Source organism: Cyprinodon tularosa, unplaced genomic scaffold (genome assembly GCF_016077235.1).
Source record: "Cyprinodon tularosa strain WSP-4 unplaced genomic scaffold, ASM1607723v1 ctg187, whole genome shotgun sequence".
NCBI classification, from domain to species: Eukaryota; Metazoa; Chordata; class Actinopteri; order Cyprinodontiformes; family Cyprinodontidae; genus Cyprinodon; species Cyprinodon tularosa.
In genome coordinates, this window is record NW_024038657.1 from 1,971,767 (window position 1) to 1,998,732 (window position 26,966).

Sequence of the window (26,966 nt, forward strand, 5' to 3'; positions counted from 1 at the left end):
GTAGTTTGAACTTTTACTTGAGTTAAGATATTTTAAAGAATCACTGCTCTTACTCAAGAATACATTCTGGCTACTCTACTCATGGTGAGTAAGTTAATTCATCAAATTAAGCTGGCCAATCCATCTGTTTTCTCTCACTTATTCGATCAGGGTCATGTTGGGGTCATTGCTTATCTTGGGCAGCCTATAGGCGAAAGGTGGGTTACAGTCTGGACAGGTTGTCAGTCAATCTCAGTACAAAGGGGAGACATACACACACTAAAGGACAATCTGGAGTACCCAGAGAGAACCCACACATATACTGAAAGAACATGCAAACTCCATGCAGAAAGACCCTGGGCTGGGAATCAAACCAAGAACCTTCTTGCTGTAAGAAGATAGTGCTACAGACTTCCGCCATGCAGCTGAAAAAAAAGCCCTTGTTGAAGTCTTAAAGCATGTTCCTTGTTTTAATCAAGGCTGGATTCAGCAACACACTTTTTTTTTTCTTCTCAAGTGTAAGGTTTAATGTTTTATCATTTGCTGAGTCTAGCATGTAATTTGAAGGTCCAGTGAAAATACAGTCATTGTATACTGTAATTTATCCTGTTCTTACATACTGTTATTATGGATTTTGTAAGTGTTATTTCTTAAATGTCTTTTTAAAGTTTTCCTTCCACATAAATGTATTGTGTAATTACTGTATGTTACACGTATTTTTTTCTGTCATTTTAAATGGTTTGGACATTTTATTGTAAAGGAATCAGTGGTTCTGCACCATTGTCACTCTTGTCAGTCAGTGATTTGCGCATGATCAGCTCAACATCTGCCCACAATATGGCTTCTCAGCCAATCTGTGATACAAATGCCAGATAAGCCAAGGACCACAGAAAGGAAGGTGGTGCACACAAGTGCTTGAAAGTAACTCATGCTGGCAACGATGCAATCTGGCGGAGAGTGACTGAGACAGGTGAAGGTCCAGGGAAAATAACGTACAGTTAATTGGGTAGCAGTAGGGGAAGATTTTCACCCAATTAACAGAGTGCGCAGAGAAGGAAAGCAGCCAAAGGCTGCATGACTGAACAGATTAGCTCGCTAGCTCAAGTGGTAAATCACCTTTCCTGGTTACATATCCCAGCTGGGGGAATGAGCTGCCAGTGTGGGTCATTAGGCAAGACTCTTCATGCTAATGCCTAAATCCCTTAAATTTTAAAATGGAAAAATTTTCTTTTTTTTCTTCTGTTTTTTTTTTTTTCATTTAAAAACTCAATCTAAAACATGGATGCATAAAAACCTGCTTTTTGTTTCACTGTTAAATTCTGTTTAAAGAAACAGATTATAATTAAAAATGTCTCCAGAACTTTACCCGTTGATGATTTTTTTTTATTCGGACCGTACTGATTTTTAATTTGTTACCCCTGCTATAGACCATACTAAAGATGGAGCCATTTTGAAACTTTTGCAAAGCCTGATAGACCATAATTTTTGGAAGTTGTGATGGATGGTGCTGCAGTTTTGCAGGTATTGGCAAAATATATTGTTGATGCTTGAAAATCTAATTTGACCACTCCAGTGAACCTCCTCAGGAGGCACTACTATGCATTTTCTTTTGTTGCCAAAAACATAACATCTGCACTGTTTTTCATTTGACTTTGAGGGTTTGTTACTGCAGTATAAATATGACTTCACACCACTTAAAAATGAGTATTTAAAAAAGCGTAAAGAAAGCACAGACATTTGTGCAATACTGTGTTAAACTAACATTTTTCATGACATTTGCAAGTCACATGCAATGAATATTGAGGTTGGTTTGTGGTAGTTTATTTGAATTACAATGAAACAGCAAAAAAAAATTCAAACTGACTTTGATGTTTTGTTTTTTTTATCAAGAGGGAACATATTTTGTTTGAGTTTAATTGTTTATTTGAAAAGCTAGGACAGGGAAACTGTTTTAAGATGCTCACAGTAGTGGAAATCACACATTTCAATGCCATAACCAATAGGTTTGGTACATAACCTTTTAAATTTGTAAAACCTTAATAGTAATCATCATCATTTTGATAAGCCACTCTGGAAAACCAAAAACAACAACTGTACTATTTTACTTCCCAGTACTTTAAACCATTTTCCTACTCACTTTGTTTCCTAATATTTTACCAAAAAAATATTCTAACAGATTGAATATTTGCCTTTCTAAGAGAACCATCATACCTGTCTAACAGAGCCAAAAGAAAGGCAATGCACGTAGACTTTTGTAGCATTTTTTTTTCTAACAAAAAGATAGTGTGCAGAAAATGTCTGAAACCAGGGTAAATTGAGGCTGGTAAATCTATAGTTCTAGTTCTCTCCAGTGTAAAAAGACTGCAGTGCATTTCAGGATCTGCTTACCAACCACATATATTTTCAGTGCAGGTAAGATTTACCCGTTGGCACAGTCAGGGTTATTTTCTTTTCCACAAAATAAACCTAACTCTAATGAATGGTTTAGGGCAGGGGTCTGCAACCCAAACTGCTCAAAGGGCCATATTGGACCAAAAGAAAACAAAAAAACAAATCTGTCTGGAGCTGCAAAAATGTAAAAGCCTTATATAAGCCTCGTATAGCAACACGGTCTCTAAGTGTGTTAGACTACTATAAAAACAGGACTAGGTGGGCTTCAATATACAAAAAGCGTTAATGATTAAAGGTTAATCCTGGAGCAAATGTCATATAGTAGCGTGAGGCGATTGAGGAGCAGTGAACGCACTCACCATGTGGAGTTTACCACTCGCCGCTTCACCACCCTTCACAACATGGTTCAAGTTTTGTTGCATTGATGAAATTTCAGAAACGAGATAAAGGAATCTTTCTATGGTGGACGTGTTTCAGTTGGGAGTTGATTTAGGGTGACCAGACATCCTCTTTTTCCCGGAGGGGAATGGTAGTGGGCATTGGGGCCACTGGGGAACCCCTTTTATTTTAAACATATTGTTTTTTTATTCACATTGTGCCAAGAAATCAATGTTCTAAATGACTATTAATTTATGATTTGGCAAGTAATAAAATAATTATGGGTTTACCAAATAATGTCTAATAATAACAATATACCTTTTGGACTTTTGTTGTGCATTGAGTAAACTCATTTCATTTGCTCTAATTTATTTTAAAAGCTAATTTACTTTTGCTATCAAAAATAAAATCCATTTTGAACTGATATTATTGCATAACTTTTTTCACAATGGTTTTCAACTATTGTCATTTATATTATCTTCTATGTGTACATAGTATGTATTTAGCTTATTTGTTTTTTTTTCCACCTTGTTAGTTAATATTTTTTTTACTGAAATATGTATTTATACCACATGTGTAGAGTTAAATATAAACATGATTTGATCTTGAATCAAGCTCTTCACAGTTTCATCTGTTCCCACACAGCAGCATGGGTAGAACAACATATGACAGGTCCAGAGTTAACTGATAAATCACATTGCACCATATCTCTAAATGTATGTCTTCATCACAAAATTTTGTATGAGTCAGAATTGTGTATTTCTGTATAATTTTAAAACAAATTGGCCTTGATTGTAACGTACATTTAATGGTGAAAGGTTTATCAATGTATTAAACTTAATTGATTTGAGGGCCTATCTCATTGCATTCTGAAAAAGTTCTGCTAGAAGTTGGGGAACTGTCACTGATAAAGAATAAAAAAAAAAAAACTATCTTAAAATAATCCAAGCTATACCTTAATGCTAAACCCACTCTTGGAAAATTAGAAATAACTGCTTTTGGTTTACTTTATTGAATAAGTATCTAATGGCTTTAACAAAATTTGAATGCAATTTTGTCAAAGGCACATTTCAAATAAATATAAATTTTTCGGGGTGTAGATGCTCAACAAAAATCTTAAAGTAATTTTAAATGTAAGAACTACTGAGACATCATTATAACAGGATTATCCATATTGTAATGAGAAGTTTTATGACAAGATATCTCCTGTGGTTGTTTTCATAGAGATGGAAATGTATCTGTGTTGTAAATATGTTCTAACACTTGACATCCAGGGCCCTGCTCTGTCGAATGTGCCTGTGTAAACAGTCCTGCCAATGTAAAGAAGATGGACAAATCTGTAACACCGTTGAATAATTCAAAGCCCTGTGCTGTTCATTTGTCTTGCCAGCTTTTAAAGCCTTTGACTTCTCCATTGATTTCTGTGCTTTGACTGCACAGAATTGAAGCTATATTGAATAACTGAAATCAAATGAAGAAGATTGTTGTGGAAACATGTTTAGCCATCTGAACAATGCGGTGAGGAAAACTTTTGGAGAATAATGAAATAGAACAGTTCCTATAATTTAGCAACTTCAAGCAGAATCTAGGGCAGTTTCATATTTAGTGGGTTTTGAGTCCATTCTAACACCCTCTTATTAATTCAAGGAAACTGATTAGTAGCATTTCATTATATATAACAAAGCTATTAGCGCCTGAACAAAAAAAAAAAGTTGTCTGTGTCAAACAAAAATCAAACCTGAATCACTGAGATGGAAAGTAAAAATATATATATATATATATATATATATAAATACATATATATATATATATATATATATATATATATATATATATATATATATATATATATATATATATATATATATATATATATTCTAATTCAGATCCGTTTCTAGACTGCTTAGGTACAACAAAATCTCTTCAGTGCAAATACATAGTACCATTTTAATAAGACATGGCTTGTATCTAGACCTGAGGAAATCATGATATAAACGCATTATGCAGTATGAACACTGTGTTTCTATTGTGTTTGAGGTGGGCCTATTTTCTATTCTCCATAGCATTTAAATTGCCATTAACTAGCTGTGCTGAACTGCACAAAAGGTAATGCAAATTAAATCTAATTTGCATAGATTGCTTAATTAAATTAGAACTCATCCCACAGAGGCAGATTCCGAATAATTTTATGGCAGCACTGTCTCAACTGTTGAAAACACTAATGCAAACAAGTGATTGACGGCCGACTATGATTGGTTTGGCTTACACAGTCTGAACCAATAGACTCAGTCTGAAATTTAATGTTCTTACATGGTGATTCCATGACATACAACAAACACAAGGATGATATTTTAGTGTAGGTCCTCTCTGAGGCTTAGAGAGAGAAAACAAATGTGCTTCCCTCCATAAAGCAAAAGCAGGATTTTTAAATATTTTATCACCCTTCTCTCCAGCTTAACTTGCAGAAAAGAGAAGTGGGGCAGTGAAAAGCACTGATAGCTCATGCAGCGTGTAGTGGTTATGAGACAACAGAGTGGGCTGAGTGAGTGAGCCTGCAGTCTCTCCTGCTCAAAATCAAGCCGTGCCCAGCTTATGCCTGTGAGCACTGCAAGCTGATTGCCTGAGTGTTTCAATCTAGTCGTTCCCCTGTTTGCTTTGACACTGATGCCAACAGACGGCTAACTTGTCCACTCGTAAGCAAACCAGGATTTTCACCTTAGGCAGATCTTTAAAGTTTGGAAACCTTGAAGAGGATACGTAAAGAAACACAGATCTAATGCTTGTGGTACATAAACCAAATGTATTCCAGCTATTCAACATAGCTATTTCAAAATTATAACGAAATAGTGTACCAAATCTATTATAGTTTGCAGCAGTTAAAGGAATAATCTAGTAGTAAGTAATCTAGTAGAAAGAACTGATTATGCAAAAAATGTAAACAGCTTTGTCTTAAAAAGCATCACCAGGAATATTCGATGATTTACACAAACCTCAAAGGTGCAAATATTTGGTCTCACCTTTACCTTGATGCCCTACCATACCCAAAAGGCAGGATAAGAAGTTATTTATTCTTCATTGTCAGCATTAAAACAAGAATTATCTCCCAATTTCTTCTCACTAAACTGCTTTAAATAACTACACATAGTCCTAATCCCTGAAATGCAGTACTGTGTAAATATTAGCCACTACAGTAAGTGCATTACACTATTAACGTTCCCATCTGCAGGAATCCAAAAAGTTGCACATATGCATCAGAATTATTTGGATTCAGCTTGTTTGGATTTAATATTAGTTATAATTAATTAAAATACAGTAATTTATTTACAGTTTTACAGTTTGACAATAATCATTAAAAAAAGATAAAAGTGATGGGTAAAAATAGATAATGATGGATTTCTTTTCACCTTGTCACTCAAAATGGCAGTCTATAGCGCAGCACACGGACAATGTGCCTAACAACTGATTAATGTGCAACATCCTAATGAAATCGCGTACATTTTAGTTCATATTTAATTCAGATAAATCACTACATGTATGAAATTAAATAATGCATGTTTTACCAATAATTTTACACAATTTAATGGGGAGCTTTCGCCTGCCCAGTATTCAATGAGAAATCACCACTGTTCTATTCCAAATTGAGGTTTTTTGCTTGTATCATAACCATATGTTAGGATCAAGTATACTGTAACTCAAGTATCAGTTAAGGTCACTGAGATTTTGCTGGATCTTGTAGGTATTTGGTGTTTCTGCAGACTGCTTGCCATGTTCCATGTCGCTTAAACCAGTGTTTAAACAAATGGATTCCAGGTGGATTTTTTCATACTGAAATCTGAACTTTTCTTAAATGTTTGTCCAGTTTTTTTTTTGTTGTTTTTTTTTTTTTTGCCACTCATCTGCCTAATTTACTCTAACATTCTGCAAAGATTCTCCAGAGCCACACATTTAATATCAAAATAAGGTCAGATTCTAGACTATTTGCGTTTAAATAGTGATTCTTTTGGAAAGCTGTTTCAAAGCTACTGGTTTACATGGTCAGGCTCTGTGGAATCCCAGTTTAAAATCTCTGTTTGAGCCAGAAGTAATACATTATAGAAATACGCAGGGACATTAAGTAGTCAAAACACCACAACACAATAGTACAATGTAGATAGGTTATTGTACCAATAAGAAACATCTGGATAACATATTCCTATAATTTGCAGCAATCACTTGGTTTTATCCATATTTGTCATTAGACTCCTTTACCTAGATTGTTAATAATTAGCTTTTATGAAAAACATTAAGGTTTTTCATCAGCTGATCAAAACCTTAAGACCATATCTAAAAAAAATAAAGCCAGAACACCCTAAAATATAAAGAAAAAACAACAACTATAATAATACCTTTGTAACGAGTAGCCGCATAATTCTTGCTAATTACTTCAGCAATTTGTTTTGGCATGCTAATGCTAGTGTTTCCAGGAGGCAAGAGGGAATGTTGCTCCCAGTGTTGAAGATAGCTTTATGGAGGGTATCCACTGTCTAAAATTGGTGTCCATCTGCCATCCAACCCCAAATGCTCCAAATTCGATATAGATCAAGCCAGCATGCAGGAATGGCCAAAAGAGTGATGTTATCTCTCTGGAAGCAGTCCTTCATGAGGCAGGCATTGTGAAATACATCGTTTTCATGTTGACAAGCCCAGTTATTACCACACAGATGATGGCCTGCTGTCATGAGGCATGCCCTCTGCAACCTCATAGCCAGCTGCCATATGACACCTTCCTTCTCCATTGAAGGAAAAAGCACCCTGGGTAATGATGGCGCCCCCATCAATAAGGCGTGTAGAAGACATTAGATGGGATGTTGTTGTGATGCCAGTAACGATGGAAGCCATGAGGACAGTCAGTGTTAATTTTTGCTTTCTCGTTAGAGAATAACAAGATAGCTTGGATGCTTTAACTTACAGTAATGTGTCGCTTTAAATTTGAAGTGGACGTGGCTGACATATGGATTGTTGGTAAAGTCCTGGTGGGTAAAATTTGCACAAAAACAATTTTTTTGTTTGAGTCTTCCTTTGTTAGTTCATAAAACTAAGCCAAGCATTTTGCAAAACTGGCATCAGCAATACCAGTAGATGAGTCTGAATTGTGCAGACTAGTACTAGCAGTAGAGATTCAGGTCTATCATGCTGTTTGCCATTATAAGTGCCATAAAACCTAACATTGTCCAATGAAAACTGAACACGAACGGGATCTGTGTTTGTCACTCATTATTGTCAGAGTGAATGTCGCTCTTGTTTATGTTCATTACTTCAAAACAGATCCGTTCAGTTCAACGGAAACTATGAATGCTGTTCACTATGAATTCAGTGAACAGCGTTCATTGAACTTATTCATGCACAACGCTGAGGGTGATGACGATATAAGATGTGAGTCAGGTAAGGCTTAGCCAAATTATGTTTAATTTGGCTAAATAAGCTTCAATATTAAAATATTGAAGTTTCCCTTTAATTTTTCTAGCTGATCTTTGTTTTACCATGAATATATCTGAAATTTATTTATTTATTTTACGGCTCATCTCATTCACGCAACTTTGAATTAGATATAATGTTGTTGTCACTGAGGAGAATTAGTTGCACCAAATGTTTTCCCCATATTCTGGGCTTAGGTTTGGTTCAAAACTGGTGTCATTTTCACAAGGGCCCAACTACGGCCAGAGTGCAATGTTACATGTCCCTTATTAAAATTGGACACAGCAACTGTAAAAGTTTGGGTTTCTTCCCAGCTGTCCAGTAAAGCAAAAAAATATATAAATAATTCTTTGGACACAAAGGAACTGTTCATGTTATTTTCCGACTTTGAAATTGTAGAATATGCAAAAATTCAGATTGTTTTTCTAAATGTACCAAAAGCTTCATCATCTCCTTTGGCAAATTGTCTTTTGTGTCATTAATCATAGCCTCTGTGTGTCTTCATCCTTCACATACAAAAAAGTGAAACAGTTGTAAACCATTTTTTGTTTGATTAGATGGCTCAAACAAAATGTTTATGGCTGAAACAAAATGTACTGCTATATCAAAATGTAAAATATACCAGGTCCAGTCTGCATCTATTATTCAGAGAAGGGAGATAGAGAGATATTTTGCTTTCTTTATCCCCTCCTTAAAGGATCTAAAAACCATGTGATGCAGTGTTGCTTATGCAGACACATCAACAATTTTGTATGGAGACCCCTGAGTGTTTGTTTGTTGATTGACAGCTCACCCCAGAGACATATTTGTTATTGTTCAATGTAGGATTAGCCTATAATATTTTAGCTGGTAAGGCCAGGAGATCGACTAAAGTTAAGTGTTGCTCTACTGTCTCGTTCACAGCATGGCTATGAATACTGTGGCAGCTCTACAGAATCTCTCGCACTCGCGTCTTACTTGGAGGAAGACCCCATGGCAAAAGTTAGCCTGGGGCCGCAAAATAGCTTAGTCTGCTAATGGTTTGAGGGAGGACAAAAGGCAAATAGATAAAGCTCAAACAAGAGAACGATAAATAGGATAAACAGTATGCCAAATCCTATCACAGGTAATATGGATCGGTTAGTAGTTCATGTAACAGAAAGTTCTGGATCATTGACCTCTTGTCTGTTCCTAACTTTGTCTATAAGAAGCAAGCCTTACAGCCTTAAAGCCACCTCACCTTTGTCCCAATGTTAAAAATCTGGATGGATCCACGCATTATTATTCACTGTGTTACGTGCTGTACATGAAAAAAAGTCTCAGTACAGTGAGGGATAAATCTTATGTTAATGTAATTCTACCGCTATTCTATACCAATACAGTTTGTACTTTTGTCTTTATCAGTAGGTTTGCAAGCTGAGTCTCTGTCCTGACCAGAGAGTAGTATTCCTCTGTGCAGGGCACCAGTGTTTTTTTTTTTTTCATAACTGTCAAGTTTTGGATTTGAAAATAAAGGGAAATTACAAATAAAAATATGAAATCTGGTGCAAACCATCCGACTCCCCGGTGAAGTTCCAGTATCAATTATATTTTAAGACATGTACAAGAAATCTGAAATAAAATAACCAATTGTAAACTAATTGCAAGCTACAGATCAGATTAGGTGGCAGATCAGATTTTGGCTGACGAGGAGGACAGCATGAAAGAGGAGTAAAATATGGTAAGCTATGGTTCTGCTAATGGAGAGAAAATTTGAAGACCTTTAACACTGGAAACTCCCAAGGCCATCATTCTGATGGTTCTAAAGATTTTTTTTTTACATTAATCATATGTTGCTCATGTTAACTGACTTTTCCTATTTCTACATTTCCTTCATTTTCACGTAGTTGTTTAATAAAATAATATGGTTATTTTACTTTGATCTCCCAAAGCCTTCATTTTTCATTTTTGTTTTGACCAGTCTATTAGGTGCATTGTAAATTCTTCCCATGATTTGATTGACGTTCAGTACCATTGGCTCGCAACCTACATTCCACCTAGAACTCTTTGGCTAATACAGAAAATTGCTTTCAGAACAAATCTAACCGTGAAACAGGCTTTAGAAATGCTTCAAAATATTGATGATAGTGATGGCAATCTCACTAAACTTTTCAGACAAAGAAAGCCTATTTGGATAAGTAGCCATGTGCTGACTTTAGGCACACAGCTTATTGGCTGAAATTCATAACAAATTAAAGCAGTGCAGTCACAGATCCATATGCAAAGTGGGCTAGCTGTGTTTTATTCTCAAAAAATGGCATAGCTTTAAGGTCACATAGTATGCAAAATTTAATTTGTAAACATTTTCTAACACTCATATGTGTCCTGAAACCTGTATATTATGTTCACAAATGAAAAAAAAATTATATTCCCTATATTATTGCCTTTAACGTGTGCTCAAAATGCTCTGTTTCACAATTATGCTCTTTATGATGTCATTTGGGGCAATAACCACTCCAACCTATCCAGTGTTGGGCACGTTACTTTGAAAAAGTAATTAGTTATAGTTACTAGTTACTTCTTCCAAAAAGTAACCTAGTTAGTAACTGAGTTACTCCACAATAAAAGTAACTAGTTACTAGTAAAAGTAGTATGTGTTTCAAAAGCAGCCTGAATAGAGTGGACGACAAAGACAAGTACCTGCAGAGAGTTTTGCATTTATTGCAACTCAACGTAAATGACATCAGGGGGGAACGCTATCTGATGGGCCTCTAAACTCCGTCAGATAGCGTTCCTGCTGCTTAACATGGGCTTTAGGTATCTGATGCGGTGAAAATATCATCAGGCTGCATTACCTCTACTCATGGGTGTGAATTTTTTTAACAGGGCATTCAGATCTGGTGAGTGTATGAAATTAAAAACTGGGGATGTCTAATTCTGAAATCCTGTGTTTTTGGGTTGTTATAGATACTGCAACATCTATCTATCTATCTATCTATCTATCTATCTATCTATCTATCTATCTATCCATCCATCCATCCATCCATCCATCCATCCATCCATCCATCCATCCATCCATCCATCCATCCATCCATCCATCCATCCATCCCGATTTCTCCCTTTCTCCATATAGGCTAACATTTGATCGTTCACGCTCTCCGTAGTTCCCCTGTGGCGCGAGCACAGGGCGGCTGTTACGCGCCTTTAGCGAGCATGCACGTTTCCTGTTGCTTATGCGGTGAATCATGCCGCCTGCGCTGTATGGAGATGCAGGGGAAACCGTATCTGATGGGGAAACGCAGCTCGACGTAACACCGGTATTTCCATCTGGAAAAAGCTCTTTTGCTGCTGGAGCCCTCCTCACTCTCCAACTCTCTGTGTGTGCTGTACGTTAACACCCATAACAGCCAATCTCATCCCCCCCTCTCTCATGACAAGGCGCGCCCGAGTCCTGTCATGAAAAAAAGTTTCATTGTGCGACCTGAGTAACGCGCAGTAACGGGGTGTCTGCAATGGTAACTGCGTTATAGTTACAGTCAAAGTAATTAGTTAGATTACTCGTTACTAAAACAAGGTAACGGCGTTAGTAATGGCGTTACTAACTCCGTTACTGATTATATTTTAGTTCTTAGGTTTTTATTTGCTGCCCCTGTGTTGGTCCCTTTTTCCCTTGCTAATTTCTAGACTGCTCTCTTCACACCTGCTCCCAATCAGGTTGTTAGTCCTCCCTTTGTTCAGTCTCCCTAAATAGTCTCCCTGTGCAGTTCCTCAGTGCTAGTACCTCGTCTCTCCTCACCGTCCCCTGACTCAAGATGCTCTTTTCCCCTGATGTCTCCATGTTTCTGGTTTGTGTTACATTTTAAGGTGGATTTTTGCATTTTTTGATTCCTGTCTCAGTTGTTTGTGAACATTCAATTAAATCTTCAAGCAAATCACCTCTGCGTCCCTGTCTCTGCATTTGGGTCCTAAAAAACCACAACCAAATCCTGACAAACAACACATCATCTCTGGCTGTCTAAAAAAAAATCTCTTTTAGAGCATTACAGAATCATCAGCATAAGGTGTTACAATGGAATATTTATAAGATACAGTATATTAGACACATAAATACAAGTATTTTAAAAGCACTATACAAAGCTACCTATGAATACTTACGTTTTAAAAGTTGCTGTTCTTGAAAACATAAAAAAAAAACATTTCAAAAACGGCTCATTACATCATCTGAATAACTGATACTTAATGATGCGTTCACAAAACTTGAAGAACATTGTTATCTGCATTTTAATTATAACCTTGATAATCTATTAAGAATCAAAGGTTTAATGTGTATACTGTATTCAAAGATAATTTTTTTGTGCAATATGTTGTCTTTTTTTGTTTTTTGGGGCGCCAAAACAAACATTCATGAGAAATTTTACATTACATAATTGTAAAACTAATTTCTCGCTTGACCCCGTTTTACACATTAAATTTCTGATTTTTAGTGGTGGATCCAAAATGCTTCTTGTGACATGTAATGACTCACCAGTCGCTCCATGTGTTCCGGGCTTGAGGGTTGGATAATGTCCCAGTTGCTCAGCTTGTGGACAGCGAAAGTTTATCTTTCCCTGTTTTCCTGCAGGACAAGCTGAGGATGTTGCTTGGTATTCAGCTGATAGCACAGCTCTTTTATGATCTTATGCTACTTTGATGGCTCTATGAAAATTTTATTATATTGACCTTTTCTTGCCCATATGTTTTATGTTTATTTGTCATCAAAAGTGCAAGGACGCTGTTGGATCGAAAATTAAAAAAGAAAAATTAACAAGCTGTCACTTTGCTCATTTTTTCCAGCAGCTGACACTGTCACTTTGACTGCTCAAAGTAAAAAATCCCTGCCCCACAATCAATAATAGAGCTGTCATGGCACCATCGATTAGTGTAAACCTAAAACTGTTTGAAGTGCTATGGGATTTATTTTGCCTCATCTTTGGCTACGTTCACACTGCAGCCTGAAGTGACCCAATTCCGATTTTTTTGCCCATATGTGACCTGTATCTGATCTTTTTATGACAGTCTGAACGACACAGATCGGATTTTTTCAAATGCGACCCAGGCCACTTGGATATGTGGTCCTGAATCCGATACGTATCTGATCTTTTCAAATGCGACCTGTGTCTGTACGGCCAGGTCGCATTCATCCGACCTACACGTCATTGATACTTGACAAATGTTACTAAACGTTACTAATCTGCGTCCTACTAAGCGGAGGTGGGAAAAACTAACAACCATGGCGGAAGATAACACAGAGAGCAGTCAATAGAGAGCTCAGTGAGAGCTCTGTACGGACGTTGCTATTACTGCCCCACAAAACGCCATTGCAAGAAATCTGGCTCTCTTTCTTTTTGATCTTCTTAAAAAGATTTCATTCGTAATGTGCCTGCTCCTGTTGGAGAAGAACTTAAAGAACGCAATATACGCTGCGGTATTACGAGTCATGTTTACTTCCGCAAACACTGAGGACGCTTGCTACATGTGACGTCATCGCGTCCTCGAGTGCGCATGCGGGACACTTCGGTTGAACGCTTTCAGTTCACACAGTAGATCACATACAAGTCGCATATACTTGGAAGTGTGAACGGACATGCAAAAAAATCCGATTTCACAAAAAAATCGGAATTGAGCATTAAGGCCTGCAGTGTGAACGTAGCCTTAGAGTCCTCAAACCTTTGTTAGCATCTGATAAGGTTTTAAGCAGCGCAGCCTCACGTGGATAGACACTAAATGGATTGCAGGGCTGATGGTAAGGTTTTTCAGGTGAAACTGTTCCAAGACTTTTATTTACTGCTTCTTTAAGGAAAACAATTTCTGGTTTGCAAAGTTTGATAGATGATTCAAAGAAGGGGACCCAGATTCTCATCTAGTTGCATACAATTGGAAAATAGAGGGAAAGTGACAGCCTAGCATAAGCTTACCATATTTGTGTTTATATTCTTCTTTTTGTTGTTTCCCCTTGCTTACTGAACTCCAGCAATTGCAAGCAATTAAATCATACTTTTCAAAATGGGGGGAAAGAATGCTACTGTTCTTCCTGGCAGCAGGTCATTATTATTACTGTTTGAACCTGCTAAGTAAATGGCGGTAATTAATTTAAGTGAGACCTAACCTTGACAAAAAGGATGCACAGTCACTCAGTAGATTTTCTTCACCGTTCTTTTACAACAGATGGAATATAAATGCGTCTAGACAAATATGCGAGGGGGGTGGGGGTCATTCTCAGGGATGAAAGGCAAGAATTTGGACAGCCTTAACTCATACCCGTTCAAAAAATTTGTCACGAATTCAGGAAGGGAAAGTGAGATGAGTCAGAACTAATCCTAAGGTGAGGGAGCTGCTTCTCTGCTACTGAACCATGGCAGACAGGGGATGTAATCTGGGGTGGACAAATGCACCTTTTCAGACATCCTGTCTTAACTTATAACACCTGTGTCAAGGGACAAAAATATAACTATGTGGTCACTGGTCTGTAAACAGTGAAATGTTCGTGCCCATTATTTAGACATTTGTTTATATAATTTGTCGCTTGTATTTCTTGTCCATTCTTTTGACTATTCAGAAGCAGGGAATTCAGTACATTGGATTTATTTTGCACAGATGAGTTCAAGAACAATGTTTACATAGAATGAGCTAATTAAGCATTTCACACAAGTTACATTTGGAGCCAGATTTGAGTAAGCTCAGTTGGAACCATTTTCTTTTTACAAACCCACCTCTCTTCTGTTACCACCCAGGTCTGAGGAAACAAGGCTCTGTGAAGGTGATGGCACACACCTTGAGAGCTGTCCATGTGTGATAGAGCACTAACAAGCAAGAGTGTACAATACCGTGTGTCCAACACTGGTGATACAATTATTTTCCCTCAAGTAATATCTGACCATTGGCCTCTATGCAGTTCCTCGCAAATCAATTTTACAGGAACTTTCTAAATTTAATCCTAATTATATCCTCAGACTGTAATAGCTTTTAATGAAATTGTATGTGACAAACGAACAGATACAGTCGACTGTAGATGTAAGGTAAAAGATAAATGGTGCTCAAACATTCTTGTGAATAATATATATGGTGCAGATATCAAATCTGGACAATAATCATTTTTGTTCAATTTTTTGTTCTAATATAACTGAAGCTTAATCTGATTGGATGGATTGTATGGTTGAAAAGCAGTTCGCAGTTCTCTTAAAAGGTTTACATTTAAGACTTCCTTTAATTAGCTCTATTTATGTTCCCATCAACTCAACCACCATAACAGTCACTGATGACATAAGCATCTCCAAACATTTACGTTGCCATTGAATGGATATGTATAGGGTGATGTGCACTTTTAATATGCTGCCACACAAAGCTTTTCATAAAGGCCTAAATGTTAAGTTTTTGTCACATCTGACCAGAGGACTTTTTTTTTTTATTTTCCCTAACATGACGTTAGCCAAGCGGTTCTTTTCTGTTGGGTTTTTTTCTGTCTTTTGTCTTGTCATCTTAACAATGGCTGTGTTTACATGGAAACACGTAAGTAATCAGAAAAAAACAGCCAGTTGGACTAAAAATGTGTCATGTAAGCATGCAAATCAGAATATTCTGACTGCTTTCACCATGCTCAGAATGAAATTTTAATCCAACTGAGAGGGATGATTTATGCATTTTGATAAATCTTTCAAAAGTTTGGCTTCCTTCAGCACCCTATCCAACGAAGCAATTTCATTTGCTGGTTCAAAATAAAAACTATCCCAAAATCCCAAATAACAAACTATTAATTAACTTAATGGTAGGTTCAGTAATATCTTTTTGCTAGTAAAACAGCTATTTTTCCCAATAGTTGTGGGAAAAACAGGCAGAAGAAGTGCAATTGCAGGTCAACTATAAAGACTGAACCAAGAAAAAAGGAAAATTTTATTGATTATCTTATTAATAACATAAATGATTAATGCATAGGATTGACTTTATGGCTAGATAAGTAGGTAAGTTTTTCACATATCTTCTCTGTAAATTGTCACCATAGTTCAATAAAGGATCTATCTCGGCATGTTGAAACGTAAATGGAAGTTAGCCACTGTGGCTAAGGAGGTTCTAACTCTGTAAGGTATCTGCTTTGCAGACAGCACCACAGACAACCAGTTACTATTTTTTCTGTTTTACTCTTGCTATCTTTCTTCTATCTGTGCAGTTCCAACATCTCTATTCCCTGTCTTGCCAACTGACTGGATCTTCTTGTACCTAATTTAGAAAGCTGCTGGGTGGTACTTAGCTGAGCTTCCCCTCTCTTTGTCTGAAAGCTTGTGATTGCCTCAGCAAGTCAGTGTTGATACCTGTAACATTGTGCACACCCTCTGCACATTTCTCCCTGCAGCAGCAATAGCCCATCTCTGACCAGTCATGTGTGGCTTTTTTTTAATAAACGGATAAGAGATGCAACAAAAAGCCTGGTACTTTAATTACACTATCTGTCTTGAGTATCATAAGAAACCAAGCACTAATTATCTTAAAGTGCTGATGCACTTTGTCTTTGCTTATAAAGTAATGTGTGTCCAACTGATGAAGAAAGACCATAATCCAGACCCAGTGACAAGGCATTGCAGAGCAGAAGCTTTCAACCCAAATCCCTTGGCATATATTACGTAATAGTTTAGTAAAATATTCATGGTGCACCATGGGGATGGAATCCTGGCTGCTCTGAACTGCTGAGCAAACATTTCTCCTTGAACCACACAAACACTGTGTGGTTCAAAGGTAAAACTAAAAGGAGCTGAAAAGCTGGTTCTGATGTTAAGATAGCAAAATGATGTAGCTGAAATATTTTAGTAAATATGAAGAAAAAAGTGTTGAGGTACGAATACAACAAAAATAACAGATGATAAATAGAAAAAAACAGCAGTTTCTAACAAGCTCATGCAGGTGCCCTTCAGTTGACTAAAATATCAGTAAAGTATGATGAAATTCACAAAATAAATAATAAAAATTAATTGCACACAGTTAAACTGTATAATTGATGCATCTGAGTTCTATTCATTTTGAACATAAGACTAAATAAAAAAGATTTTCAATAGAAAATTTAAATTTCATGGCTACTAAATGGTCACAGAATCCTTTGGATTTGTCTAAGTGAGTCATTTAAAGCCTCCTGCCAGTTTGTCTTTAAAGTGCTGTACCAAAATCAATTTTAGATAAGTCAGAGTAAAATAACATAATCTACAGTAATCTAAACAGTTGCAATAATTGTGTTAAGCTAATTCTAAATCACATGTGACACAGAAGCCACTTTCTTCTATCTAAAAAAGTAGTGGGTTGTTGCTTGGTGCTATAATGATTTATTTTCAGACAAAATAAAACTTGCATTTGAAGTTCCCAGATTATGGAGGAAAAGTGAAAATCCAAATTGCTTGCTGCCCTGTGTGAAGTTTTCATAGCCTGCAAATGACTGAGGAATCTGTTGGTGTTGATTCCCTTTGTTTTATCTGGCCTTAATACTCTTCAGACTTTTACTGAGAAAATTTAGAGAAAATCTAGATCTGGATAAATTACAATAGTAAAATTTCCAAGCAAACTCTTCTGACACAAAATAAATATAGAATTAATGCAGTATTGTCACAAAGAATATTAGACTCACATACTGTAGTGTGTCATAGACTAATTGGTTTCATTTCATACTGCAATAATGCAGGAAAAGGTGGTAATTTCTGTATTAAAAATATTTTCTATTTTTAAAAATCTGAATTGGGATGTACATTATTGCAACTTTCTATAATACCAAAAATATATAGTACTTTTGCCTATAATCTGAGATCAACCATTCAATATTTTTTTAGGTCTCTGTTTAAGGGTCCTGGTCATTTAAGAATAGAACTTTTACAGAGAAAATAACCCTGAATGTTTTTATTATCCTTCCTAGCATTATCTTTCCACATTGTACAAATTTAGATTTGGTAAAAAATAAAAAACTGCGTGCCTCAAGAAAATAGCCAGTTAAGTGTGAATGGTTTTGTTCCCTGGAGTTTCTCCTCTTCCACTAGCACAGAGGGCAAATGAAAACCTGGATAACTTAATGACAAAATCTCGATACACTCTGACTAGTTTGCATTTTAACAATAGAGCAAGAGCAAAACACCTTATGGGTTCCAATTTTATATTTATTTAGTTATGCAAAAAGATGTATTGCCTTGAAGCATTGTCATAGTTACAGTAGTATCCTTTGTTTCTGGAAAGGAAATAAGTAAATTACAGATATGTGCGTCTCAGATCCCCACCTTTATTAGGATTTACCATCTCTGGTAAAATATTAGCATAATTATACCAAATAAGATGAAGTAAGCTAAATGCAAATGTAATGCAGAGACAGTCGAATGATGAATAACCCACACTAACCAAAGGGAAAAAAGAAAAGACAACACATAAGGAATAGGTGGTCAATGTAACTTTTAGAAGCATCCGCAACCATCTTTTGGCTGCTAACTCAGGAGTTGTGATTATTTAGAATATTAAGTTATTCCTTCCATCTTCTTTTTCCCCTCCAGTATGATTTAGGGATTATTATTTTCCCCTGTTAAATGCAACATAGAATATAAGTTGATTAAAGGGTTTTAAAGACTCCCAAGAAGTCAATTTAATATATCAGCGAAATATGAATACAGAAAAAAAAAACAGAACCTCAGAAGGGTTTGCACCATAACACATAACAAAATGTTCCTTCCTTTTGTGTTTAGTAGGTGAATTATATGTGAAAAGGGCTTTTTGTGGTCATTTTCCCTCATCAAACTTATGCTTCTAGCCATATTTGTTTCTCACACAGTGCCACAATATATACAATATTTCCTATTTTTGATAAATTGCCAACTATTTTGCGTCTTTGTTATTATGCAGCGTAGTCCCATGATGGCAGTTGCTGTATGAGCATGGCACTTTGACCATGCTGCTAGAAAAAGAATATGTGATTCATTCTGTCATTTAGGACTGCAGAATTTATTCTATTCTATTTGTGATATAAGTGGAAGGCAACAAACGTACAGTATAGCATTAACCTTCTTGCTCTCTCTCGAGCTGTAAGTTGTTCTTTGAAATGCAACAGAGTTGAATCAATGCCACAGCAGGTGGGTCAGGTCTTATCCTCTATAGGACCTTTTGGAAAGTAGTAGCTTGCATGAATAGAGCAAACTGTATACATTGTGTCATTTGTTTATTCTTCACCTGTAGGAGCTTTGATATTTTCCCTTCTTTTGGCTAAGTCTCAATTAAAACATGATCACTTTTACTGCTGCTAAAAAAGGGTGATTTTTACTTTCTTTTGGATGTTGACAGGTGTATGACTCAACAAAGCTTATTGCTTTGTTAAACCAAGTTTTTGTATGCATAGTTGCATGCATTAATTTCTATGATCAAAACTGGGAAATATGCAAAAAAAAAAGTGAACGATTAACAACAAGAAAAAGGGAGCAGAGAACTCATCAAAAAATGCCAAAAGATAACTACACTGCATTTAAAATACCAAACTCAGACCTCAGTTGGCCCTAGGAGAGATGTATTAACCTTGAAGTCTTATTCGTATGACTACAAACTCTAGATATGTAAAAACATCTTCTGGCTGTACCTCAGCACAGTTTTGAATGACTATAAGCAACAAAAACTGTGAACCCCAAAACCCTTACAGCATTCAAAAAAGCGATGAGTTCTTCTTCAACTCTGGCCAACAGTGTTGGTCAGATCTGTGTGGGCGCTCACCAACTGTAACATAGGAATAGTGTACATTATATATGTGGGTCAAGTCAGGCTTTTTTTTCTATATATTCGGCATTTTGTCAGAGAGGGGAATGTGGAGTCAACAAATCATCTCCATGTCATGTATTTGTTCAGTCCAGCCAATGAACTAGGTGAGTCCAATCTGCACAATTCAATTCACTTTGCATCCCTCATCTATGAATGTTTAAAAACACTAATCCAAGACATCATCTTTCACAACATTTGAACTCTAAAAGTTATGCTGCACTTAGATTTCCTACTTGTGATTGGCCCTAAAAAGTCAATACATGTGAGAGAAAAAATCCTAATATAATATAATTAACAGTAGTTTCAGTCAACTTCTCTCTTTTAAATTTTTCTCAGGCACAGAAAATAAATTGCAGTTTGCAGCTAACTATTAATGGAAAACATATATATGAGGAATGTAAGAACAGAGTTTTCTGAGTAGCACAATCTGTACACATCAGCAGACATTTTGTACTGACATGAAACAAAAAAAATCTATATTTGCTGTAAACAAATATGCCTCCTACCTGATAAACTTTAACACCCTTCTTCTTTATCTGTCTTTTTAGCATCATAAAGCATATTTTAACTTCTTCCTTCACATTAGAGTTGTTTATATAATCAGTGCTGTGGGAAAAGGTGTTTAAAATAAGGACTTTATTATTCTAGGTCAGAATAAATAATCTTTGTTACCTATATTTGCTTGAGCTTTCAACTATTTCCTGCTGAGATAACCTTTCGGGTAAAGGTGTTTGCTGTGTTCTTTTTAATTGTAGCAAGTAAACATTTATTTAACTTGTCCATTTCTATTAAAAACATAGTTATTTGTAAAAACTATTTACTTGGTTTACAGCCACACAGACAGGAACCCAAAAAGTAACATACACTATCCCCACAATAACATGAACTACATTATCATCAATATATGGACAAGCATTTTAAGCTTTGGGAGCAAAACTTTTATTCTATTTCAAAACTACTTAATTTACAAAAGAGGGATGAAACAGCTTTATTATTGATTGGTATTTTAAAGCTTTTCTGTCTTTAATAACTTGTCTGGATCTATCAACACCTTGAGCCTGTGTAATCTGGGCTTTTGCATTTACTTTTGCAACATTTTGCCATATTTGTTATGTTAGAAAAGCCTAATATTGTTTAGATTTGCATCACACTGAAACAAAGTAATAGAAAGCATGGTTGGTCTATTATAAACACAAAGTCAAAAGAGCCTCTAAATCCATGAATGGTTTTCATGAAAAAATTAAAGGCTAGATTGACTTGGATTGAGACTGTTGGGCAAATTAATTAATTAATTAGTGTGAGGAACTGTGATCCAATTATTAGTGGCCAGTTTTTGTGGACAGTGTTGAAAAACATCCACACTTCAAATTATATTCCTATGGATGTTCAAAAAAATTATTTACATTATGTTCAATTTTTGTAGTATTTTTTAACAGGGCATTCTCGAATCATCATTTTTATGATTATAGTTATAATTAATATAGATATTAAAATAGCACTACATGCAAACACCATTCAAATTTCAATTTCTAGCTTTTGTGGCAAAACCTTCTAAATTGGAAAGAAGTGGATGTCATGTGTTTGAGAGCAGTTGCAGTATAATAGAGCTTTAACACCCCTGGGCATCAAAAAGTTCTAAAGGAGTTAATATTTTAAACAATCCTTAGCATCTAATAGTAGTGATATTCATGGTTAGCATTGCTAGCATTACTCAAAATAACAAGCAGTGTGTGGAAATGCACATCCTATACAGATCCCATTTGAAATAGAAACAAAATAAAAAGGTATGCTTTACTTGCAGTTCGAATAAACTGAATACAGGTATGTAGAGAAAATACAGATCCATTATAAATACTCCACATCACCTCTGATTTAATTACATAAAAAAATACTCATAATGAAAACAGCTAAATTTGTTTTTCATGGAAAAACTTGGATATGGTTTGTTTATTGTTTCTGACTGGGTAGATACTAATCAAGCTGAAAATTGGCTCTTACCAGAGACCAGTCAATTTCTCGGTAGAGTTCATGTTTTTCATTAAGTTCTAATAACATATTTCTGCAAAAAATGTATGCTGAATTGTGAAAACTTAGTGCTGAAAAAAATCAAGAAAACATTAGGTGTACATAAAAGAAAACTGACCTTAAAGAGTCGCAAAATGTTGGCTACCATGATTGACACAGAGCTGGCCGATGCACCAATCACTCCGACCACTCTCTCTGGCTTGGTGATGATGGGTGGACCTCCGCTGAGACACTTCACATCAGTCGAGTCTTTCTCAATCAATGCCTGGACAAATGTCAGCGACTGTTCCAGAGCATGGGTGTCCCGAGAGCATGTGTCAAGAATTCTGGCCCCCAGAGTGATATTAGGCAGCAGCTCATTGTCATTATTGATACGATCCAGGGCAAACAACATGGCCTCCAGCCTATGGATCCCTTTCTCCTTTTTTAGCTCTCCACAAGCTTTGCCATCATTCCCTCTTGCATGTACTGGGAAAAGTCCACCCAGGGATATGTCCCCATCAATACGTATTGAGTTGAGGTGCGTGTGGCCTGGCATTTTGGGTTTAGCTGCCAAGGTGATCAAACAATAACAAACAAGAAGCAAAAATAAGCAGAAAACCTTTCTGTGGCAACCATTCCACAGTCTCTCAAAGCCTAATTCTAGAGACATAATAAGAGGATAAATCCGCATCCAAATCCAAATTCAGTTCCTTTGAAAATGACAGAGACGTACAGACATGTACTCCCACAAACATAAAAATGCTAAAGGTTAGCTGCAATGCTTCTCAGAGCACCGTTGCCTTCAAACGTCTCTTCCCATGGTTTCCTGCTCTGACACAAAGTCAGTACCACTAATTATGTTGCTCCACTCTGTTTATCTTCTTTCTTTATTCCTCTCTTTGTGTTTTAGGTCTTGCTTGCACCTGAAAGCTGTGGATACATGCAGCAACTAAACAGTGCGGAGTGTGCTGAAGCAGGGTCTACAGAGACCGCTCTCATAAAGCAAGAACAAAGAATGGAAGCTTGCTTCTCTTCTCTAGTTTTCTCCCGGAGCACACAATTATGTTCAGCTTTCCTCTTGGTGTGTCAAGCAGATAGAATGTCACAATGGCGTCCACTTTGGGATCCTGCAAAGAGAAAAGGGGGAAAAATGAAGACACAGTAAATTGTAGGTAGTAGAGAGAAAAAACCTAGAATCTTACTCACATTGTTTCAGTAAAGATGTGTTTTCTTACAAAGTGGGTTTAAGAAAAGCTACTCTGCCATGCTCTCTGTTTCAATTGCAGTTATATTCAGAACTACACAGTGCAGTTACTTGAGACAGTTAAAGCATCTGTCTTGTTTCTGGATCTTTAACTTCAATGAAAAATGATTCCCAGACTACTGTGCAGGAAGTCTTCTTTTCAATGTCCCAATGGTTAGACTTCTTTCAATGCAGTGCAAGTAATTATTTCTATGTTCTTTTAGAATAAACGATTTGTTGCTTGGAACACTTCCATAAGCATTATAACTGCACACTGCTCTGTCTCTAGAGTCTTTTACCAAAAGGTTATGGAGTACTATGATAAATTAATAGAATCGCTTCCTGATAATTAAAGAAGCAACATTCCTCTGTGTACATATAGAATACTGTTGTTCACAACTAAACTTTGCAACATCCTTGGTATAGAGTCCTAAGTTATGCAGTCACAATTATTTTAAGGCATCCTTGGCATTACCTTAATTTTAACCTCCTGAATAGATATTATATCAGGTTTAAATTGGTACTCAAGCCAAGCCAAAACTTTAAAATCCCTTCCAACTGTTTGTTGGGCTTTAGAAAAAAAGACAGAAACCCCTACATTTATTTTAAACTACATGTAGGGGTCTCAGTATTTATAACAAAAAAAAATTTGGTCTAATCAAATCAATTCTAAATATAACTTCATTTAAGTGGGGAGAAATGCAAAGTGCCTTGTTTGGAAAAACAAACAAAGAAAAACTAGGCTGTGACAAGTTACCCTGAACACCCCCTGCTCCAATCTTTGGAACAATGTGTTATTAGCAGTATCAAACAGGGTAAATAATTCTATTCCCCAAGGATAGATAAGTTTTTGAGAGATACTGTAATGGCAGGAATGGTGGAACCAAATACAGCTTAATCTTAGAGGAAAACCTGCTGAAGGCTACGAAAGACTTGAGATTGGGATGGCCAGCCAGTTGGAAGACAACCATAAACATATAGCTAAAGCTATATTGGAATGGTTTAGATTGAGGCATGTTGTTGTGTAAAAATAATTTGGTTAAATTACAAATTGCAGACTTGAACAAAATCGTGAAATTGTACTAAGATCTAAAAAATTATACACAGATCGTGTTATTATCATCTGACAAAGCTTAGATCATTTTGCAAGAGAATACTGGGGAAACAAAAATAAGTCTTTAGATGTGAAAGCTGATAAAGGCTATCCTGAAAAAATTTAAATGTTACAGAAGCCAAAGGTGGGTTTGCAAAAACTGGTTTGGTTTCTGAATACGAATCGATTGTAATGTCTTTAAAAATTAGAAGAAAACGTATGGTTTAACAGTTTAAATTAATAAAGAAGTGTGTAGTTGTTTTTGGTAGTTTTTTGTGTCCTTCAGAAATTAACCTTATCTGTGATATAGATCGTAAATGTCAAACTATTAAAAATCAACCAAAATGTATTTTGAAAAACAAACAAATTTGCTGCGTTTACAGTTAATATTGTTTTTAATGGTTTCTAAAAGCACTTTTGAAAAGTAGGAGTTCCACTTCTGCTCTTTTTCTGTTGAGACAATTTCTTACCCCCCACTATAATACTTTTATGTCTTAATCTGGGCATACTCTGTACGATTTTTTCACTCGTTGCACGCAGCTACAGCTCACAGCTCATGGTGTCTGTATGGCCCAACGGTCTAATGCGATCTACCTGCTCATACTGTACATCTAAAAACCACGTAGGACTCAGCTCCGCAGTGAGATGGTGCTACTCGGACTCGTCTAGCCGGAAGCGAAATGAGTACAAGAGGAATATGAAGCTCACTAGAGTGAAACGTGCTGCCTTGGCAATTTGTGCAATTTTATGCTGAAAGCCCTAAAAAGAAAAGGCGACGAAGCATTTGGACTAAGACATGGCTGAGCAACCGTGGCAACTAAAGTCTGTCAATTATACACTTGCACCCCCGCCATGCTTCTTTGATTTCGTCTGAGAGGAAGAAGAAGAAGAATCCTTGTTTACGCATGCCCACTGAGCGATTTGCCCATGAAGGCCGACTGAATTTCAAACATGTTAGATTTTCTCCCGACCTTACCATTCCTGTTCGGGAGTTGGTTGTGAGAAGCTGATCCCCCCTTCGTATACTATGCTACGCACGACTTTTGATCTGACTGAAAGTTGGCCCGATTGAAAAATTCTCGTACGACAGGAGAATAGACCTGAAAGGGCAAAAAAATAATATAGTGCATAATCGGCTTTAGCCATAGTTATAAAAAGGTTGGACTTACAACAGCTGCCTTATAACAAGAAGGTACCTGGTTCTATTCTCTCCAGATACTCCAGCTTCCTCCCACAGTGCAAAATCATGACTGTTAGGTTAATTGGCTTCTCTAAATTCTCCTGAGGTGTGGGCATGTTTGTCTCTGTGTCGCCCTGTAATAGACTGGCTAGACAGCTGGAGATAGGCACCAGCACCCCTTGCAACCCAACTTGGGATAAGAGTGACAGAAAATGGATGGATGGATGTTTTTTCTTTTTGTTTTTTTTTTTTTTGTTTTTTTTGTTTTATGAAACCCAAAAGAAGGACAAGTCCATGACAGCTTATCAGCACACAATGGCTGATTTGGAGCTGAAAATCCATGAGCTAGAAGTGAATTTTGAAGTTAATATAGGGGAAAACTATACTGCGACTCTGCCCCTGATCCCGTGATCCCACATAGCCACAGCCAAGTGAAAGTGAGGGTTAATATGGAGCCCAGCTCAACTCTGCCTGTGATCCAACAGGGTGACAGCCAGTTCAACAATTCAGCAAGCAGAAAAAATGCTGAGAGTAAATTGCATGTTTTAGGTGCAAGGCATAAACATAAAAAAAGACTCATAAGAAGATCTTGGCTATTAAATATATCAGTTGTCACAACAACTGATAGGAGTGAGCCAGTTGTAAATAATGGAATCGTTCCTCAAAATGTTCCCTGGTTGAATAAAATACAGGGAAATTATCCATCTTCTGAGAAAAATAAAAGCCATAAGAGCAAGCCTCATACATACCGTTCTTGTCCTAAGCTACCAGAGAAAAGGAACCCCACGGGGCCAAGGACCTTAACAGCAACACAGCTGTGAATGAGGCTAAATACTTCTGGAACAGAAAACAATAAAACTAAATAATTATTTGTAATTGTAATATGCTGTTCGATATCTCAGAGAATATTCTGGAAATCACAGAAGAGAGCCCGACTCTTTAAAATCTTGTCATACATTGTGGACCAAGGATAATATTGCTAAGAAAAAACCATAGCAGCTTTTAAGGAGGAATTTATTCTTCTTTTAAATAAAATTGAATATCCCAATACCAGTTTGTTCCTCAGTTGGCCACAAATTTTATGTGGAGATTAGATTTTTTTCGACACTCTGATAAGTATTAATGCCTGAGGTAGTTTTTCAGTCATGTGATTTTTTTCAGTCGCATGATCAGCAGCTAGACTTGTTTAAAGATTAAGAAGACTCGAAATAGTTGGAGAATGATGATGGCCACATGAACTGTGGCTGCAATATTGATACATCTCATATGTTTAGATCCAAGTTATTGGATGTGCAAACGTATTCAAATGCAATTAAAATTTTTTGGGTTATTTAAAGAAAAGTACCGCAATTGTGGAACTTTGCATTTTTGGGCTTTTGCAGGATATTAACATAGTTTTGCACATATTTGTTATGGAAAAGCAGCCATTGTATCAACTGCCCAGACCTCTCACGCAAGTCTCACACTAAACATGGTACAGCTACTGTGTGAGC

General features: G+C 36.4%; 1 protein-coding gene across 2 annotated transcripts in view; it reads right to left on the reverse strand.

The window, feature by feature from the left end:
• Positions 1 to 26,966, reverse strand: part of LOC119782052 (metabotropic glutamate receptor 4-like) — a 218,321-nt gene that overhangs the window by 126,088 nt on the left and 65,267 nt on the right. For both annotated transcript variants that reach the window (XM_038282805.1, XM_038282806.1), the window contains exon 2: positions 22,094 to 23,084. In XM_038282805.1, coding sequence (XP_038138733.1) covers positions 22,094 to 22,648 — 555 coding nt within the window. In that variant the 5' untranslated portion in view covers positions 22,649 to 23,084. The remainder of the gene's footprint in view (positions 1 to 22,093; positions 23,085 to 26,966) is intronic.